Source organism: Globicephala melas, chromosome 9 (genome assembly GCF_963455315.2).
Source record: "Globicephala melas chromosome 9, mGloMel1.2, whole genome shotgun sequence".
Lineage (NCBI taxonomy): Eukaryota > Metazoa > Chordata > Mammalia > Artiodactyla > Delphinidae > Globicephala > Globicephala melas.
Genome location: NC_083322.1, coordinates 5,889,979 through 5,908,902, shown reverse-complemented (window position 1 = coordinate 5,908,902; position 18,924 = coordinate 5,889,979). Strand labels below are relative to the sequence as shown.

The 18,924-nt window shown below is 50.9% G+C and overlaps 2 protein-coding genes across 4 annotated transcripts in view; both read right to left on the bottom strand.

Annotated features, from left to right (window-relative positions):
- Positions 1-493: 493 nt before the first annotated feature.
- Positions 494-5,977, bottom strand: H2BK1 (H2B.K variant histone 1). Of its 2 annotated transcripts, XM_030854256.2 has the most exons (3): positions 3,084-5,977; positions 2,693-2,859; positions 494-730 (listed from the first exon to the last, which is right to left on the bottom strand). In XM_030854256.2, the coding sequence occupies exons 2-3, from the start codon at positions 2,822-2,824 to the stop codon at positions 494-496; spliced, it is 369 nt and encodes a 122-aa protein (XP_030710116.1). In that variant the 5' UTR covers positions 2,825-2,859; positions 3,084-5,977. The 2 variants fall into 2 exon arrangements, with proteins under 2 accessions (XP_030710116.1, XP_069902387.1); XM_070046286.1 differs by lacking the exon at positions 3,084-5,977 and having other exon boundaries at positions 2,693-2,985.
- A 151-nt stretch (positions 5,978-6,128) lies between these two features.
- Positions 6,129-18,924, bottom strand: part of ABCF2 (ATP binding cassette subfamily F member 2) — a 21,735-nt gene continuing 8,939 nt past the window's right edge. For both annotated transcript variants that reach the window (XM_030854246.3, XM_060305106.1), the window contains 13 exons: positions 14,899-15,111; positions 14,234-14,416; positions 13,978-14,149; positions 12,834-12,929; positions 11,770-11,872; positions 10,113-10,208; positions 9,826-9,945; positions 9,649-9,738; positions 9,167-9,277; positions 8,456-8,518; positions 8,121-8,249; positions 7,433-7,636; positions 6,129-6,751 (listed from right to left, as the gene is read on the bottom strand). In XM_030854246.3, coding sequence (XP_030710106.1) covers positions 6,614-6,751; positions 7,433-7,636; positions 8,121-8,249; positions 8,456-8,518; positions 9,167-9,277; positions 9,649-9,738; positions 9,826-9,945; positions 10,113-10,208; positions 11,770-11,872; positions 12,834-12,929; positions 13,978-14,149; positions 14,234-14,416; positions 14,899-15,111 — 1,718 coding nt within the window. In that variant the 3' untranslated portion in view covers positions 6,129-6,613. The remainder of the gene's footprint in view (positions 6,752-7,432; positions 7,637-8,120; positions 8,250-8,455; positions 8,519-9,166; positions 9,278-9,648; positions 9,739-9,825; positions 9,946-10,112; positions 10,209-11,769; positions 11,873-12,833; positions 12,930-13,977; positions 14,150-14,233; positions 14,417-14,898; positions 15,112-18,924) is intronic.

Sequence of the window (18,924 nt, the reverse complement as noted above, 5' to 3'; positions counted from 1 at the left end):
CAGTAGACCCAGGATTCTAATCCAGACCAAGTCGTACTTCATCTCACTAAGAATGAGAACGTTGTACATTTACATGTACACTCACATGTCCCTCACGGCGCCCACCCAGAAAGCAGTTTTTTGTTGTTTTTTTTTTTGCGGTACGCGGGCCTCTCACTGTTGTGGCCTCTCCCGTTGCGGAGCACAGGCTCCGGACGCGCAGGCTCAGCGGCCATGGCTCACGGGCCCAGCTGCTTTGCGGCATGTGGGATCTTCCCGGACCGGGGCACGAACCCGTGTCCCCTGCAACGGCAGGTGGACTCTCAACCACTGCGCCACCAGGGAAGCCCCCAGAAAGAAGTTTTTAAAGGTCTGAATAAGTGTTCTTCCACCTTGGGAGCCAAAAAAGTGATGACACCCTTGCCCCCCAGCACACCTTGCCTTCACCTATCCCTTTTTCAAATCACCACAGCACGAGGGAGCAGTTCACCCTTTATTAAGGTTGGGCCCCAGGTCACTTGGAGCTGGTGTACTTGGTGACGGCCTTGGTGCCCTCAGACACAGCGTGCTTGGCCAGCTCCCCTGGAAGCAGCAGGCGCACGGCTGTCTGGATTTCCCGGGACGTCAGTGTGGTTCGGCCCGAGTACTGGGCCAGCCGGGCGGCCTCGCCGGCCAGCCGCTCAAACACGTCGTTCACGAACGAATTCATGATGCTCATGGCCTTGGAGGAAATGCCGATGTCGGGGTGCACCTGGAGAAGCGGCAGGACCAGTCGATTAACACAGGGGCTCTGCCCCAAGCCCCAGCCCCAAGCTGGGGACTGCAAGGCCCCTTTACCAGCCTCTTTCCAGAGGCCGAGAGACATGGAAATAGGGATTTATTTTTTTACTACTATATTCAAGCTAAAAAAAAAAATTTCTCCCAACTGCAAGAGATAAGCAATGCTACGTCTCTTTTTTCATTTAATGCATTTGCAGAGTGTTCCATAGTATGGACGAATCATAGTTTATATTATACATTCCTCTCTTAATGGACATTTAGGGGTTTTGTTTTGCTATTACATTGTATTATAATAAATATGTCTTTGAACAGTTGTGTGAGCACAATGAAGGTTATTCCTAGAAGTTCCTAGAGGGCTCGTGCACGTAACTTGGTAAATCGTGACCAAATTATTTTCCAGAGAGGACACTCATAGGACACAATCTCAGCACCAGACTAGGGGTGAGGAGACCTGGCTTCTGTGGCTGTCCCATGAGTCACCGTACGACCTTAAATACAGCACTTTCCTCCGGGCCTGTTTCCTCTTCTGTCACAGAAGTTTTTGAACTAGGTGACCTCCAGTAAAACAAATGGTAGGGATCTCGTAAACAGTCCTAAAACGTGAGTAGGCGGATTTTTGCTTCTCTGTAAATGAGAGGTAGGTGACTGCCTGATGAGGCAGGTCAAGCCGGTGGTGGCCACAGAACTAAGCCCGGGCCCCCGCTCTGCCCACCGCCTCTGGTGCCCCGGACGTGACAGTCAGAAACCTGGGCCTGTACCACGTGGGCTCAGCCTGACCCCTGCGTGTTGTCTTCACATCCTGTCCCCCTCAGGGTCGCAGAGGAGGGACAGTGGCTCACCCCACCGCACGGGGGACACGCGCGGCAGCCCAGCCCCGCTCCAACCCTCCCGGCACGAGCTCTGAGCCGAAGAGTTAGGCTAAGCTGCCGGGCTCACTGATAACTGCTCCCACCCCCGCTTTCTTCAGGACACGGGCGTCTTCTCTGCTGCTGCCCTTTGGCCGGTCCACATGGGTGCCGGGCCCACCCCAGGAGAGCATTCCAGAGACCCGGGGATTCAGACCGGAGACAGGCTCCAGTCTGCGGTCTCACCTAACAAGGGGTGAGGCTCAGGGAGGTTGGGGAGGCTGAGGGCAGGCAGCCCAGACACCCCTCCCTCCTCCCGGCCCTGGCTCTGCTGAGCAGGGCAGTGTTTGAGGCCAGGTTGCCCGGGATCCTCTAGACACACTGCTTGGGTACATGAGTGCCCCCAAATGCCTGCCAGGGCGAGAGTCCCAGGAGTAGGTGCCTCTCACAGGTGCACTGGGAGAAGCAGAGCACACGTGTGGGTTAGGGTGGGACTAACCCCCCAGAGCCAGGGGGACCAGACGTCCGCTGCTGTCAGGTCATGGGACTCAGTCACCCCAATGAGCCTTTATGCACCTGGGGTTCCTTATCTATAAGGTAGACCAACCCCTTAGCCCCCCAAAGACTGAGTGCTGCCCGTCTGGAAGGCTTCCCCAAGGCTGTAGTTCACACGCACCGTCTCCGCGCTCTAGCCACCAGTAACTAGTATCCTCACTCTAGCCACCACTAACTAGTACTTCTCGTTGTGCCAGCGTATGTTTGGCACCTGGTCACCTTCAGCCCGGCACTTTTTTGTGGTCTTCCTTTAACTATGTCCCACCTAATGTTCCGCTTAATAATCTGGTCTGTCCAGAAGCCTTGTAAGCCTCTGGACTGTGGTGGGAGCATGTTTGAAGGGTCTCCTGCACATCACAGGTCAGGACAGACACTGAGCGGTTGCGGGGACCTCCGAGATTAAGTGCCACCCCCTCCAGAGGGGCTCAGGGGCCTCAGTGCCGCAAGTAAACTGCGCCCCGCGCTCTCCGTGCAGTGCCCTTTCCAGGCTTTTTTGCCAGCGCTCCTCACACGCCCCTAGCTCCCGCTCTCACCTGCTTCAGCACCTTGTAGATATACATTGAGTAGGTTTCTTTGCGCCGGCTGCGCTTTTTGGACTTCTTGTCTCCAGAGCTCCGGCCCCTCCGGCCCCCGGACTGCTGTGGCTGTCCATGCTCAGCGCTCATCGTCCCGGTCCTCCTGGTGGCCTCCTCCTCCGCTCCTTGGGTGAACTTTTAAGAAGTCAGCTGCCCGCCAGGTGGGGCTGGGGGCCAGCACCTGGGAGCGGGGGAGGGGCCTGGCCCAACCCTACCCTGAAGGCGCTCTGGGTTAATCCACAAAGAGCCTAATTGCTCCCTCCTCTCCCCCAGGGATTTCCTGTCTCTGAGTAAGAAGCCCCCCACCAGCCCCCTTCCCCACACTATCATCTCCCATTGTATTACTCACCGTCAGAGTTCACGCCCTGCACTGACGGCAGCACCCGTGAGCTCACTCTCGTAGCTGAGCGCTGGGGTCAGGAGGGGCACAATGCACTGCGCCCCCCCCCCACCCGCCGCGAGGGCCCTACAACACAGCTGGAGAGACAAGACTGGTTCACACGCAACAATCAGGGAAGAGAGAAAGGGCAAAAGTGTGTGGAACAGAGAGCTCAGAGAAAACTTAGGGCTACGGCGGCCAGAGAAGCCTTCAGGGAATAAATGAGGATGTGAAGCTGGTCTGGTAGGATGGGTACCATTTAACTGGGGAGAACGGAGATTTTAGTTGGGAGGAACGGAAGAAAGAAATCAATGCGTGTGGTTACAGGGAGGCTTGGACTGAAGGCAGAAGATGGAGCCCAGGCTAGGTGGAGGCGGCAGGAAGCACAGCTGGGAGGGCCTGACAGAGAGGGCGTCCGGGCGGGAGGACTGGAGGAAGCGGGGCGCTCCCCGTGGGAGCAGGTGTCATGGGGTCCCTGTGGAAGTCAGCCGCGAAGGGAAGGGAAGAAAAAGGCGCTGTTGCATGGAGAAAGTTGTCTCACTTGGCACCTATGCGTGGGCGAGTATTTCAGGTTCTTGAACGCTGTGATTAAAGAAACCAGGAGCAAGGTGACAAGTCCGGGCTGTGGGGAAGAGGGTTTTCCCAATCAAGAGGTGGGGAGGGAGTGAAGACGAGCATCACCTGTCTGGGGGAAGGTGGGCCTGAGCAGCCGCCGGCTCACCAAGCCCCCCTTTTCCCAGTTCCAACGCCCAGCTACAGCCCAGGGTTTGGAGGACCAGGAGGGCAGTTTTAAATCCAAAATAAGGCCCTAATTTTACGTGTTCATAGAAATATGTATTTTGTGGGATTTTTAAGCATTCTTTTTTTAAATATATGATTTTTTTTTTTTTTTTTGCGGTACGCGGGCCTCTCACCGATGTGGCCTCTCCAGTTGCGGAGCACAGGCTCCGGATGCGCAGCCTCAGTGGCCATGGCTCATGGGCCCAGCCGCTCCGTAGCATGTGGGATCTTCCTGGACCGGGGCACGCACCCGCGTCCCCCACATCGGCAGGCGGACTCTCAACGACTGCGCCACCAGGGAAGCCCCTAAAAGTATAAATTTTTATATAATTAATTAGTTTATTTATTTTGGCTGCGTTGGGTCTTTGTTGCTGCATGCAGGCTTCCTCTAGTTGCGGCGAGCGGGAGCTACTCTTCGTTGTGGTGCGCGGGCTTCTCATTGCGGTGGCTTCTCTTGTCGCAGAGCACGGGCTCTAGGCACGCGGGCTTCAGTAGTTGTGGCTCGCAGGCTCTAGAGCACAGGCTCAGTAGTTGTGGCGCACGGGCTTAGTTGCTCTGCAGCATGTGGGATCTCCCAGGACCAGAGATCGAACCCGTGTCCCCTGCATTGGCAGGCGGATTCCGAACCACTGCGCCGCCAGGTAAGCCCTTAAGCATTCTTAAAAAATCTTGAGACTGCCTTTTTTTCTGGACAAGCTGATAGCGTATTATGTCTGTTCCTCTGGTTCTGAAGCCCTCCCATCCCTGGAGACCCCAACAGACTTCAACGGGGTTTCTTAACATACCCAGACCCTCCCTTGGCCAAAGTAGCAGCTCTCATCTGTTCACATTATCCTCCTAACCAAGTCTCTGGATACTCAGGACAGACTGACAAGCCATTTTTCTCTGGGCCCCACCTGAGGCACAAAGCAGCCAAGCCAGGCCCCTTGGGGTCAGAGGGCGGAGTGGGAGTCCTAGTCTCTTCCTCCAGCCTCGCAAATCTCAGACTCAGCTGCAACTCCTCACCTGCTACTCTGTTCCCTCTGCCCAGGGCAGCTCTTGGACTCCACGGCCATCTGAGATCCTACTCACCTTCCAAGTTAGAGCACCAATCCCACCTTTCTGGGCATCTACTCACGAGAAACTTCCCTCCCTTTTACAGCCTTCGGTGTATCCCACTCAGTCACAATTTAACATCTGCTTTACGCCCTTTCTGTCTTACTGGCTTTCCCATTAGATCGAGAGCTCCTTGGGGATTTAGACACCACCTGGGACTTTTTTTGGTCTGTTTCACATAGTCTTAGATGTTCCGTGATGGGCACTGAAAAATCATGGCTGCATATGTTTCCCCACAGGGATGGCTGCTGAGGTTTCAGAGATGGTGTGATGAATCCACATCGGTAAGGCTAGAAGCCGGGTGGCACAGAGGCTGGAAGTGCTACTAAAACTCAGACGGGCTATGCAAAGTCCTGGCTTGGAAATAAAACAGATATAGCGCTAATGAAAATTAAGGTTGTGGACAGATAAAACGATAAAACTTCCTATATCCCACCAGGAACGGTAGTTCACAAACATCAGTGTGAAAATGCAGACTCCTGACCATTTCTGCATCTCTCCCATCCCACCAACCGAAATCAATAGGCCTGAAGCCCAGGAATCTGCGTTTTTAACCAATGTCCCAAGTGTTGTACAGGCAGCAGCAGCAAAGCCTCAGACCACTCTGAAAAACATGCTCCGGGAGAGCAGTTCTCCAAGTGTGGCCCCCAGACCAGCACCAGCAGCATCACTTGGGAACTTCTTAGCACTGTTAATTCTTGGTCTCACCCCAGACCTACTGAACCAGAAACTCTGAGGCAAGGCCCAGCAATCTGTGATTGAACGAGACTTACAGGTGATTCTGATGCATGTTAATGTTTGTGAACCATTGGCCTAAGAAAAGGCACAATTTCACCTTTCTTTTTCTTTTGGCCGCACCACACGGCATGCAGGATCTTAGTTCCCCAACCTAGGATCGAACCTGTGCCCCCTGCAGTGGAAGTGCAGAGTCCTAACCACTGGACCACCAGGGAAGTCCCTGAAAAGGCACAATTTCAGATCAGAAGGGAAGAGAGTTCTTCCAGTGCCTATGGGCTAGTCCTCAGGCTGCATCCAGCCCACCGACTCCTGCCCTAGCTCGTGCTGAGGGAAAGTGAATGTTGGCACTGCAGCAAGGAGTGGGAGAAGGGCCTAGAGACCCATGAAGGAAGACAGGGACCATGGCTGCTTCTCTCTTTATTGGACGCTTTGTAGATGTCACACAGGTCTAAAAGTTACACCATTAAATAATTATTTAAAAACCGACCAGGATTAAGGCCCTGGTCCAGAGCTCCAAACCAGAAGCAGAAAGGAACGGGGGTGGTGGGCTGGGAGGTATTCCTCCAACATCCCCAAACCCAGAAAACGAGGATCCTAAGCTCTTTCACAGGCCAACCCAGGGCACAGGCCCTTGGGTTAACACTCAGATGCCTCTGGCTGCATCACTATCAGGGTCAGAACCAGCAAGGAGCTGGCAGGAACAGCCAGCCGAGTCCAGACATGGACAAAAGTAACTGGAAGGACAGAAGACGGACAGGTACTGTCCAGCTGTAGATAAGATCACAGAGTGCAGCTAAGGCAGGTGGGGGAGGGGCTGGGGAGCAGTATTGCAGCAATGCAGGAGTGTGGCCCCAGGGGCTTGGCCCAGCCGGCCGGCCGGCAAGGGCTCACACGTTGTGGGTCCTCCTGGTGAGCTGGGGCTCCTCGCCCACTAGCTTGGACTTGAGGTGCTCCTTGTAGGCCAGGATGTCTCCAGGCCACTTGGTGATTGTCTGCTTCTCACAGACCCAGATTTCTTGTGCAACCTAGAAAGCAAATCCTAGACTTAATAATCCTGACCAGTATCCTTCCCATCCCTGCCCAGGAGACTGTCTCCAGGGGATTCTGGGAAGAAAACCCCATAACCCCCCGCGCAGGCCCACAGCCAGCTCAGTTTCGCTACTTAGGTCTGGCCTAACCCAAGGGCACCGTAACCAGCAGGTTTTGGAGCCTTCCAAGCCAGGACCTGCCGTGTCACCCCTATTTCCAGTTCCCTAGCAGGAACGCTTCACTCTCAGCTTCCTTTTCTCCACCCCATCTTCCTGAAAGCTTCAGCGAAACGACCAGCAGCTTTGTCACTGATGACTAGCAGTAACCCTCTGTCTAACCCAGAGTCTCCCTAGTATGATACTACTTCTAGGCTGAAGAATCTTGGAACCACAGAAGCAGCACCCTGTTCTCTACCCAACTCCCTTGCCCATTTTGGCCAACAATGCCAAGTAGGCTAACAGCCCCAAATAGCTACTGAAGAATTCAAGTATTTCCACTAACGCTTTCTAAGTTTCCCAAAGAACCGTAAGATCTGGCCCTGTCCACCCTATGTCCTGAGCCCACTTTCCAAATACAGTCAACGTGAATTATGTGCCCTCCGCGTGCTATGACGGTGCTCTACCCAACTGCCTCTGAGATGCCCTCTGCTCTGCCTCCCACCCAGCCAGGAGCCTCACCTGCTGAATGAGTCTGAAATCATGGCTGACCAGCATCATACCACCCTCAAAGTCATTGATGGCGTCTGCCAGGGCGTCGATGGTCTCGATATCCAGGTGGTTGGTGGGCTCGTCCAAGAAGAGCATGTGAGGGTTCTGCCACGCCAGCCAGGCCAGACACACTCGGCACTTCTGCCCATCAGACAGGTTCCGGATCGGGCTCACCTGCGTGCAACCGGTCAGTTATAAAAGCTGGTGTCGCCCTCACCACACATCGCAACTCACCTCTCCCCATGGCTCCTCTGTCGTCACCGTTTCACGGAAAGCAGGGCTCAGGAAGACCCAAGGTCACACAGCAAGACGGTGGCATAGCTGCCTGTCTCTCAAGACCCAAAAGGGATACATCTGGAAGCCTGAAGCCCTGTCTTGACACAGAATCTTAATAAAATGGAGCAATCCAGGGGACCCACAGTTGGGATCTGAATCCAGGAACCTGTGTGCTAGGTTTCAGTTTCCCTTGCCTTTAAGCACTATGGCTCAACCTGCTAGTCAGGGGGGCAAGGGCACGTCAAAGACTGGCACGCTATCCTCGCCCCTCCCCCGAGACCTAAGTGCTCCAATGCATAATAACCCAGAGCAGAGGAAAGGCGGACCATCCGGCCATAGCCTCCCAGTTACCTGGGGTTCGTCCCACACCCCCTCCACTGACCTGCTGTTTCCCGGTGAGACCATATCGCCCAATGATCTTCCTCATTTCTTCCTTCTCCTTGATCTCTGGGTAGCATTTCATCATGTACTCCAAAGGCGAGAGGTCTAAGTCCAGCTGCTCTTGTAAATGCTACAGGAAAAAAGGGACCCACCCAGATGTGGCTGGTGTCCCACTTCCAAAGGAAGCCTGCTGGGTTTCCTGCCGAGTACCTCTCTACCTCTACCTAGGGACCTGTTCAAGACTCCAGAGGCTACTAGGAGCTGACTTGGTCACATGCAGCCCCATTCCCACACCCTGGGTAACTCCCCGCTCCCCACTCCCCGCCAGGACTATACCTGATGGTAACGCCCTATCTTGACATGAGAGTGTTTTCGGATCATTCCGTCTGTGGGAAGTAGCTAAAAAAAAAAAAAAAAAAAAAAAAACACAGAGTAGAAAGTGGAAAGATAAGCACACAGAAAAGGAACCCCGGTCAGAAGCAGACATAGGCAGAGAGGGGAACAAACACATGTTCGCACTGAACGAGACTCATACAACTTCCTGAACTGAATCTACGCCACCACCTCACGAACTGCTATTCTGGCCACTCCAAAAATACCTAGGAAGGTACTGAAACAGGTGCTTTCAAGGGAGGCACAGACACACGCCACACCATCTACTGAGTAGCCGCTGGATTACTGTACGGCGCACCGACTGTGTAACAAGGGGCTCGGGTACAGGTCCGACATACATTTTCTACAGCAAGAGCATACTTCTCAACGCACAGGCGTTTCTGTGTTCTAACTGCTCTGAATGAAACCACGGAAAGATGCTGAGAGCATGCATGTGTTCTCCCTCTCATCCACGCTCTCACACACACAGACTCCCCCCGTCAGGTTTCTCTGAGAAAACTGCCCCAAACTTCAGCACTACCCAGTGAGACCACACGCCCCAGAGGACGGCTCGCTCAGGCCCTCTAAGAGCAGTGGCCCCTGCCTCCCCTCCCTCTCCCGCAGACGCACCAGCATCCAATCCTGGAAGTCCCACGCCCCAGCGTGGCACCATACCTCTCCAGTTAGCAGCTTCAGAAGAGTTGACTTCCCTGCTCCATTGGGCCCCACCAGAGCCACTCGTGTGTCGAGATCGATACCAAATTCTAGATTGTTGTAGATGCAAGGCTGAGGTGGGTGTGAGAGAGAAAGGGATACGGGGCTAGGGTGCTGATCAGTCTGACTGGCAGACTCACCCCGCTGAGTCCCCAGTCACCGCTGGAGGAGGTGGGAGTGAGGAGGGCGGCAGCTCTCACGGCAGACCCCAACCCACTGCCTCCACCCACCAACCCAGCTGAGCAGTATTCTCTCCAAGTACTTGCGGGGGGGCTTCTACTCTAAGTCCCTCAATTAGGCGCCCCAGGCTGCCACACCTGAAAATTTCCCAGCACCGCATGGGTTAGCAGGCGTGCTCAGCAAAGAACAGGAGACTCTTCTCAGCAGCTGACACTTACCTTGGAAAATGCACCCCAGCTTCCCAACTACACCCAAGTACTCACCCCATCTTTTGTATACTTGAAGCTGACATTTTGCACCATAATAACGGGGGGAGGGATCTTGCCACATGGTGGGAAATAAAATGACAGTGTCTAGAAAAAGAGAGGGCATTTATCAAGTCAGGTCCTTTCTCATCCACCTCACCTTAGGCCGCCTAATTCCACCCAGTCACAACCTACCTTGTCACTCACGACCCGCTCTGTCAGTCCTGATGCCATCATTTTCTGTAGCGTCTTCTCCTTGCTCTGGGCCTGCCGGGCCAGCTTGGCACTGCCATGACCAAACCTAGCGATGTAGTTCTGAAAGAGACCAGAGAGGGGGCCAGGAGTACGGGCAGGCACCAAACAACTCATCTTAACTGCACGGTAAAAACTGCTGACAACGTCTTCTCTAGCAGCCCCCAATCCCCACACACCCTCACCCAACTGGCCCGGAGAATGCGAACTCGGCTCTACGATCGCCCTACCTTCATGTGTGCAATCTGATCCTGTTCCCAGTGAAACCTCTTCATCTGGTTCTCTTCCAGCTCCAGCCGTGTCTTCACATACTGATCATAATTACCCTGCAGGAAAGTGCACCAGGCGAGACGGGCAGCTTTAGCCTCGGTCCTGGGTTCTCACTCAGGGTTCAGGGGGATGTGACATGGCATCTCATTTGGCCCTGGTTGTAAGACTGTGCAGTAAGGGGACTTCCCTGCTGGCGCAGTGGTTAAGAATCCGCCTGCTAATGCAGGGAACACGGGTTAGAGCCCTGTTCCGGGAAGATCCCACATGTCGCGGAGCAACTAAGTCTGTGCGCCACAACTACTGAGCCTGCGCTCTAGAGCCCATGAGCCACAACTACTGAAGCCCACGCGCCACAACTACTGAAGCTCACGCGTCTAGAGCCCGTGCTCTGCAACAAAAGAAGCCTCCGCAATAAGAAGTCCGCGCACCGCAACGAAGAGCGGCCCCTGCTCACTCCAACTAGAGAAAGCCCGCGCGTAGCAACGAAGACCCAATGCAGCCAAAAATAAATAAATAACTTTAAAAAAAAAAAAAAGGATTGTGCAGTAGGGAAAGAGGAAGTGCATTAAAGAAGCATATCCTAATCTAGAACCTGAGGTCTTCTAAATTGTGTGCCTCTCATTCTTAGCTTAGCCACAGCAGGGCTCCAGATCAAATCCTCAGGTTGGCCATAAAGACACCCACAGCGTTGGCAATAGCCCTGAAAACCACTGTCAAACAGATATCTAGAGGCTCACAGCCTTCCAAGAGCACCTCTTTCTACTCCCCATCCCTAGAGACTGAAGCCCCCATGCAGACTACAAGAACTTCCTCCAGGTGGGAAGACATCAGACCCATCAGATTTAGGACCTGGCAAACCCTGCACTATGGGCTGCCATGGTTTCTATCTGCAAAAAACTAGACTCAACCTAAACATACATCGAAAAGGGTCTGACAAATGACTTACACAATAGCCACACAATGAAATACTATGCAGTCACTGGAAAAAATGAGCATGATTTATATATACTCATACGGAAAGCAGTCCAAGACAAATTAAAATTTAAACGCAACCTACAGAAGAGAATGATTAAGATTACAACTGTGATAAGTATACGTGAAATTTTCTACAAATGCTACTTGCAAGTACATGTGAAATTTCTGAAAGACTATGTAAGAAACCTATTAATACTCCCATGGTGAGTACAACCATGAATAAAGAGAACTTCTGGTTTTCATTTTTTGATATGTTTTCTGAAACAGAAAAAGTGTAAAGGCAAGGCAGAAAAGTGGGCTGTTGAGATCCTGGCTCCCCTTCTTCATGGAAGGAGAGAAGGAGGGGTACTGTGCTGGCTGCCACTGCAGAAGGCAGAGAGCAGCAAGGCCTGCCTGGGCACCACGAAAGTCAACCTCTTTGCATAAGGCAAACATACACCATATGCACACGCTGCCAATCCGTGGCCTATGGCCTGAAAGCAATTACTTTGGGACCAAAATAAACAGGGTGCAGAACTCCCTGTCCACGTCTTTTTATAGCAACAGGTAGAAAAGGACTGCTAAGTCTATTTTGTTTTAAAGGAGAACTTCAGGGAATTGGTAAGCACAGAGGTTACTGTGGAGAAGCTGGGGCCCACTCACCGTATAATACTTCAGTTTCTTGTTGTGCATGTGAATGATATTGGTACAGACACCATTCAGAAAGTCCTGGGAATGGGAGACGAGGACCAAGATGCGCTTAAAACTGCAAAGCCAGAGAACCAGTCAGGGGGGCGCTCAGAACGGTAGATGGTTCACAACAGGTGGGCTGAATGTCAGGCCCAGAAAACCTTCATCCTCTCCCATCCTTACGCCTAGGCATCCTTTAGATTTATTCTCCAATTCCCAGTTCTTAGCACCTAAGCCACCAGTGCACAATCGACCCGTAAGAACACTTTGATGCCTTTAAAGTATGGTGAGACAGTCTGAGTTTCCTCAGACTTTTGTTCTAATTTTCCTTTTCTTTTTTCTTGATAGGTAAGAAGTGGATTTATTTAGAGAGAAACACACTCCACAGACAAGAGTGTGGGCCATCTCAGAAGGCGAGAGCAGCCTGTTCTAATTTTCAAAAGAATGGCAGTAACAGTGATGGTAAAATCAAAAGTGTATGCACACAGGCACCCATAAACGCATCTAAAATCACGGGTGGGAAGAACTGGAATAGGCACAGTAAAAATCACCAGCTCGGCTTTTTAAAGAAGGTGCCAAGTCATTGCAGAGACCATGGAAAGCCTTATTCCAGAACTGGGGCAGTATGCCAGGTTATCTGGCTCTCCAGCCATAGGACCACTGCTATATGTGCTATTTTTCTCTTTGTCACTGCATCATGATCTTAGATGGGAATCCCCGTTTATATGATATATATATATAAATACAGTTAAGAAAAAATATTGTCTTTAATAAAGACATTGTATTTTAAATAATGGGAAAAACCAAAAAAAGTAAAACAAACAAACCAATCCACATATTTCAGACTAAACAAAAACAAAAAGGCCTGCCCTAAAGATGCTTACCACCTTCTCAATCCGGCCTTCACTCTGGCCCCACTTCAGTCCACTTCTCACTGCTCTAATATCACTGTGGGTCCTGGGCATCCATCTCCCTGGGACTCTGCTCAACTCCCCCTCCAGGACCCGCCCCCTTCCACCCCAGCCCCGCCCCCTTACGTCTTTAGCTCTTCTTCCAACCACACACAAGCGTCGAGGTCCAGGTGGTTGGTGGGCTCGTCCAGGAGTAGCATGAAGGGCCGGATGAAGAGGGCTCTGAAGAACAGGAAGGAGACAGAGCCACTTCAGTGTGATGGGTGCTACGCAGGAAGGGACAGCCTGCCTGCTACCTGCAGTTCTGGTCAGGCCTGCACGGAGTCCTGAAATCAACTCTAGGCTCTAGACCTAGGCTCTAGACCTCAGGGGAAAGGTGAGAACTAGGAGAAACCAGAGACGAAGAGTGGGGGTTAAAGGGCAGGAAACAGCTGAAAAGCAGAGGGAAGATGCTGAACTACAAAGTATTCAGGTTAAACCAAACTGGTGGGGTTGCCAGACTCCAGCAAGGAGGCCAAAGAATGTTCTTTTCTGAGGTGGCATCTCAAGACAGGAGAAACAAGGGGAGAGCGCTGGGTCCGCACGCGGTCACCACCTCCGCAGCGCTTGTTAGAAAGATTTCTGGACATCCACCTCCAGCATTCTGACTCCAGCACAGACAGAAAAGGCTAGGAAATCTGTCGTTTTAAAAGCTCCCCAGGTGAATGCGAGGCAGCTAATCCTTGCTGGCACGTGAAACCACGGCTCTCACGTGCTAAGGCACAAAGCAGCTTTGCTAAAGCAGTTATCAAGCCTCACCAATGCCCTTGGCAGACACTGGTTGGGTAAGCAACCACCTCTTTAACTGGGGACTTTCTGGCGGCTTGGTGGGGGAATGATGATCTACAGATACTCATTTTGGGTCCAGGTCACAAGAGGGTAAGAAGGACAGATATCCTAACAGCTGTCTAACATTTTATCTTTAAACAGCAAGAATTAGAAGGACTGAAGCACAAACAACGGTGGTAGAGGAGTCAAGAGGAAAGAAAGAAACAGACCTATTCTACCATTCACCTAGGGCTGGTCCCTGTGCAGGAAGTCCAGCAATGACCATTTCAGTCAGGAAGCGCACTCCTTAGCTCAGGTATAGCACCCCCGCCCCTCCACACTGTCAATATTTGGCACTTACTGACCATCAACCCTGTTCTAAACGGTTCCACTGGTTTAGAACCCTGTTCTAAACGCTGAGAGAGATGGGGTGCTACAAAGGGTCGAGGAGGGAGAGACTCACCTGGCGAGGGCAACCCTCATCCTCCAGCCCCCACTGAAGTCTTTTAGCTTCTTGCGTTGCATGGCAGGTGTGAAACCCAGTCCGTGCAAGATCCGTGAGGCTCTCATCTCCGCCTTGTCAGCGTCCAGCTCCTCTAGTCGCTCATAGAGCTCTAACAGCTTCTCACACTCCGCTGCGGACAGTGCAAGGCCCGTGAGGCTCCTGGGCCTTTCCCGGGAGGAAGCCCACCCCCAGGGCCCTGGGTCTGGAGCCCTACCATCCTCGTGAGCCAGCCGTTCAGCCTCCCTCTCCAGCATGGCCCGCTCTGTGTCGACTTCCATCACGCACTGCAGGGGCGTCTTGTCACTAGGGGGCATCTCCCGAGTCAGATGGTAGATGTCAATGTGCTCAGGGATGGGCACTTCGCGTTTCCCAATAGCAGACAGCAGCATGGACTTCCCTGGGAGGGGCAGGCAAAGCACAGGAAGAGAAGTGGACGCTCGGCACAGTTCTGCCTGTCGTTCTCCTACATCAGTCCCTCCACTCCAGCCAAACCACGACCTCATCATTGTTTGCGTACTTTCCTTCCTTTCATTCATTCAAATCCTAGGACTCCCCCACCCCTGCCCGCATCCTCGGGACACCTTCCCTCCAGTCCTTGTCCCAGCCCTCCTCTGTGAAGTCTGTTCATCTACAGCCGCCTCACGCACCGCTACTCCCGCCCCTCCCATCCACTTCTCCGGCACCTACTGTCTACAACTACTCACGTGGTGCTTATCACACGACTGCTCTGTATTGCTAGTTCCTCTTCCCTGGGCATACCTGGTCTCCCACCCATACTATAAACTCCTTGCTTTGTAATAGCTGTGCTAAGTAAATACTTGCTGAGTGACATATGAGCCAAGGAGAGATACCTCCCGCCTCACTTTCCAAGGGCCTCACCAATTCCATTTAAGCCAATGAGGCCGTAACGACGGCCTGAGTTTAACTCCAGTTTGGTGTCACTGAGCAGCTCTTGGCCATGGAAGGTGAGGGAGAGGTTGATGACGTGGGCATCGGTGCTGTTGGGGTGGGAGGCGAGCACGCCCGTGACAGCTCGAGCAGCAGCTTTCCTCATCTCAAAGTCCTCCAGCTCCTTGGTCAGCAAGTCCACTTCTGGGGACAGAAACAAAGCAGTTTGGGAAGAGGGCTGTAAGACAGACTGGCTCTTATACAAAAAGGCATGTCTTAGAGCATCTGGATGGCTCAGTCAGTAGAGCATCAGACTTTTAATCTGAGGGTCAGGGTTCAGGCCACTGTCTGGGCATTTGTGGCTTTTGCCCTTCCTTAAGTTACCAAATATTACCATACAAAGATCCAAAGGCTGAAAAAGGCATGCCCTGAAGGACCTGGGCTCAAGATCAGGTTGAGATGACTCAGATGTTTCACAAGCTTTAAACAGGGTGTACACTGCATACAGATCTGCCCTGGTATCCTGCTTCCATGGACATTTTTTACTTTGTAACTTGTCCTTTTAATTCTAACTTTCCTTGTTCTAAGATGATATAATGCATGGTAGGAATGGCTAGAACTCCAAACTGTCCTCCATGAGTATGTGTTAAAGAATTAGTCCCAATGCCCAAAATAAAGCAGATGCTATAGAGGTGCAATGCTCCTACTCCACGACCTAGAGCTTCCAGATGGCGCTTCCAAGACGCTATGCTGCCCAAAAGGGACCAGTATGAGAAAATGCACAGAGGGATCAATGGCAGGCAGAGCCAAGGCTGGGAAAACCAGAAGTTCCAAGTCTGGAGGGTTTCAGAGACGCAAACTGACCATGAGACAAGAGACTAGCTGTTCTGCCTTTGTAGCTTTGCAGGCATGACTACATTTTCAGGCTGGGAAGAACTATTAATATATGGCTAACGTTAACTGGCTAATAGCTGTTGAGTTTACTCTGTGCCTGGGACTGTACTACATTATCATTCCCCATCTAATTTAATCCCCATAACCCTTATAGGATAACACTTAGGACCCTCCTTTTATAGATGAAGAGGTTAAATAATATAGCCAAGGTCAAAAAGGCTAGTGACCCAGAGTTTGAACCAGGCTTTGTCTGACCCCAAAGCCATGACCTTAACTATCTCACTATACTACCTCTCCGTAAAGGACAAGCTCCCACAAAGTATTATTGCAAGTGGGACAGAAATGGGGGTAGAGGGAGTCTTGGTAAGCTTCTTCCAAAAGAGAGTAAGGTGATCTATTAACCTTTTCAGGAAGGAGTCAAAAACTACACGAGGATCCGCTACCGTGACAATCTTCTAATTTTATAGTCTTTGTTACCCTTACCCGTTTTCCCATGGTAACCTTACAGTAGAACACCTAAAATAAGAAAGCCCATGTGCTTGTCCTTAGCAAGAGTAAAGATGGAGTAGAAGCGGGAAGAGAGCTCGGTGCCGTCCTCAGACAGGCAGGCGTGGGGAGAGCAACTTCAAGAGGGTAATGGTTAGTCTTAGGTCACTCTCCGAATACCCCATCCTGTCGGGAGATTACCACTGCTGGTGCTATACCCACCCTGCTGCTGAACCTGCTCTGCCTGCAAGAAGTCAGAACCGAGGGCAGGGACTGTCCTGCCAGACAGCTGGCAGTCACTCTATGTCTACCTCAGCTTCCAGTACAGTGTGTTATACGTAACTGCTTGATGAATGCAGGCCTACCTCATTTCATTGCACTTTGCTTTATTGTGCTTCACAGATATTGCAATTTTTACAAACTGAAGGTGTGTGGAAACCCTACGTCAAGCAAGTCTATCAGCACCATTTTTCCAACAGCATCTGCTCACATCCTGTCTCTGTGTCACGATTTCAAACTTTTTCATTATTATTACATTTGTTACAGTGATCTGTGATCTTTGATATTCCTACTACGACTCACTGAAGGCTTAGATGATGGCCAACATTTTTTTAGCAATAAGGTATTTTTAAATTAAGGTACGTACATTGTTTTGTTTTATTTATTTGGCCGCACCACATGGCTTGCAGGATCTTAGTTCCCCAACCAGAGACTGAACCTGGGCTCTCAGCAGTGAACGCGCAGAGTCCTAACCACTGGACCGTCAGGGAAGTCCCCATACATTGTTTTTTTTAGACATAATGCTATTGCATACTTACTAAACTACAGTATAGCGTAAACGTAACTTTTATATGCACTGGAAAACCCCCAAATTCATGTGACTCACTTTACTGATACCACAATATTGATATTTACTTTATTATGGTGGTCTGGAACTGAACCCACAATATCTCCAAGGTATGCCTGTACTTTCAAATGGAGGACAAATTTTTTGTTTTGACTGATGAGAGGAATTTAAAAAGTCTCTTTTCTACACAGTTGAGTTACCAGGCTTCCCACAGCCCTGCTTTGTGCCAATCCCTGTTCTAGATGTTGAGAAGATGTACAGGGAGAAGTTGATGCTCTAGATCAGGAGTTCATAAACTTTTTCTTAAAGGGCCAGATGGTAAATATTTTAGGGTTTACAGCCCAAGTGGCAAAAATCAAAACTATTATGTAGGTATACACATTACCATTTGAAACGTAACCACTTAAAAAATGTAAACCATTCTTAGCCTGGCGGGGGGGTGGCTTAAAAAGAGGCTGGCCAGATTTGGCAAACTGCCTGTTTCTGTAAATAAAGTTTTATTGGGACATAGCTACACACATCATTTACATATTGTCTACTAGCTGCTTTCCACTACAATGGCGAAGTTGAACAGCTGTATCAGAGACCATATGGACCACAAAGCTATAAATATTTACTATCTGGATCTTTACAGAAACAGTTTGCCAGTCCTTGGTCTATATCTCTGCTCGGACAAGAAGATCAAAATTAAGGGAAAGCTATACAGCCAACCCTCTACATCCACAGTTCTGCGTCCACAAATTCAACCAACTGAGGATTAAAAAAAAGAGTTCCAGAAAGTTCCAAAATTTGCCACACACTGGCCATTATTTCATAGCATTTACAATGTATTAGGTATTACAAGTAATCTAGAGATGTGCTAGGTTATATGCAGATACTACATACACCATTCTCTGTAAGGGACCTGAGTTTCTGTGGATTTTGGTATTCACAGGGGTCCTGGGACCAATCACCAGCAGATACCAAGGCTCTACTGTATACCATTTTCTCTCGATCTCTTCCATTTTACAGCATCTATGACCTAAGTCATCTCCTGAGCTTTAAAAGTAAGACTTAGATGGGGCTTCCCTGGTGGCGCAGTGGTTGAGAGTCCGCCTGCCGATGCAGGGGACGCGGGTTTGTGCCCCGGTCCGGGAAGATCCCACATGCCGCGGAGCGGCTGGGCCCGTGAGCCATGGCCGCTGGGCCTGCGCGTCCGGAGCCTGTGCTCCGCAACGGGAGAGGCCACAGCAGTGAGAGGCCCACGTACTGCAGAAAAAAAAAAGTAAGACTTAGACCTCACTGTCCTAGCCTACAGCATCCCACAAAACAGACTCAAAAAGTAAGTGAATGGCACTGAATAAATGCAGAAGGGATTCTGGAATAAACTTCATCAGAGAGAATACTGCAGATTTCACAAGCAGCCCCTTTCTTTCATTCCCCAAACAAGGGGACCAGCTGAACTCTAGTTCCTGTCTTGAAGAGTCTCACTTTCTAAAGAAGGTTGAACTGTCTGCCAGAAGTCGCTTTCTTTGATATTTATCTTAATCTTTCCGTACCTCACTACCTAAAGAAGGCCATGTGGCAATGGTAACAGGTAAAGGCTGGAGAACAGTGACCTGCAGCATTAAGTAATTCCAAACTCAGAGAAGAGAGAGGACCCAGTCTTGGGAGAAGGAACAGATGACCCATTAATTATGAAAGCAGAAATGACCCTGGGTCCCTGGTAATAAGAAAAGTTTTGAGAGAGCTGGAAAGAAAACCAGATTTCATATTTCAGAAGAGTAGCTCCCTGAGGAAGCAGGGTGAAA

What these genes read in the sequence shown, in the direction of transcription:
- H2BK1 (XM_030854256.2), bottom strand. Translation starts at nt 2,824, where the DNA reads ATGAGCGCTGAGCATGGACAGCCACAGCAGTCCGGGGGCCGGAGGGGC. An exon ending in TCTACAAGGTGCTGAAGCAG is followed by an intron (nt 731 to 2,692) that starts GTGAGAGCGGGA and finishes CCGCTTCTCCAG; the next exon opens with GTGCACCCCGACATCGGCAT.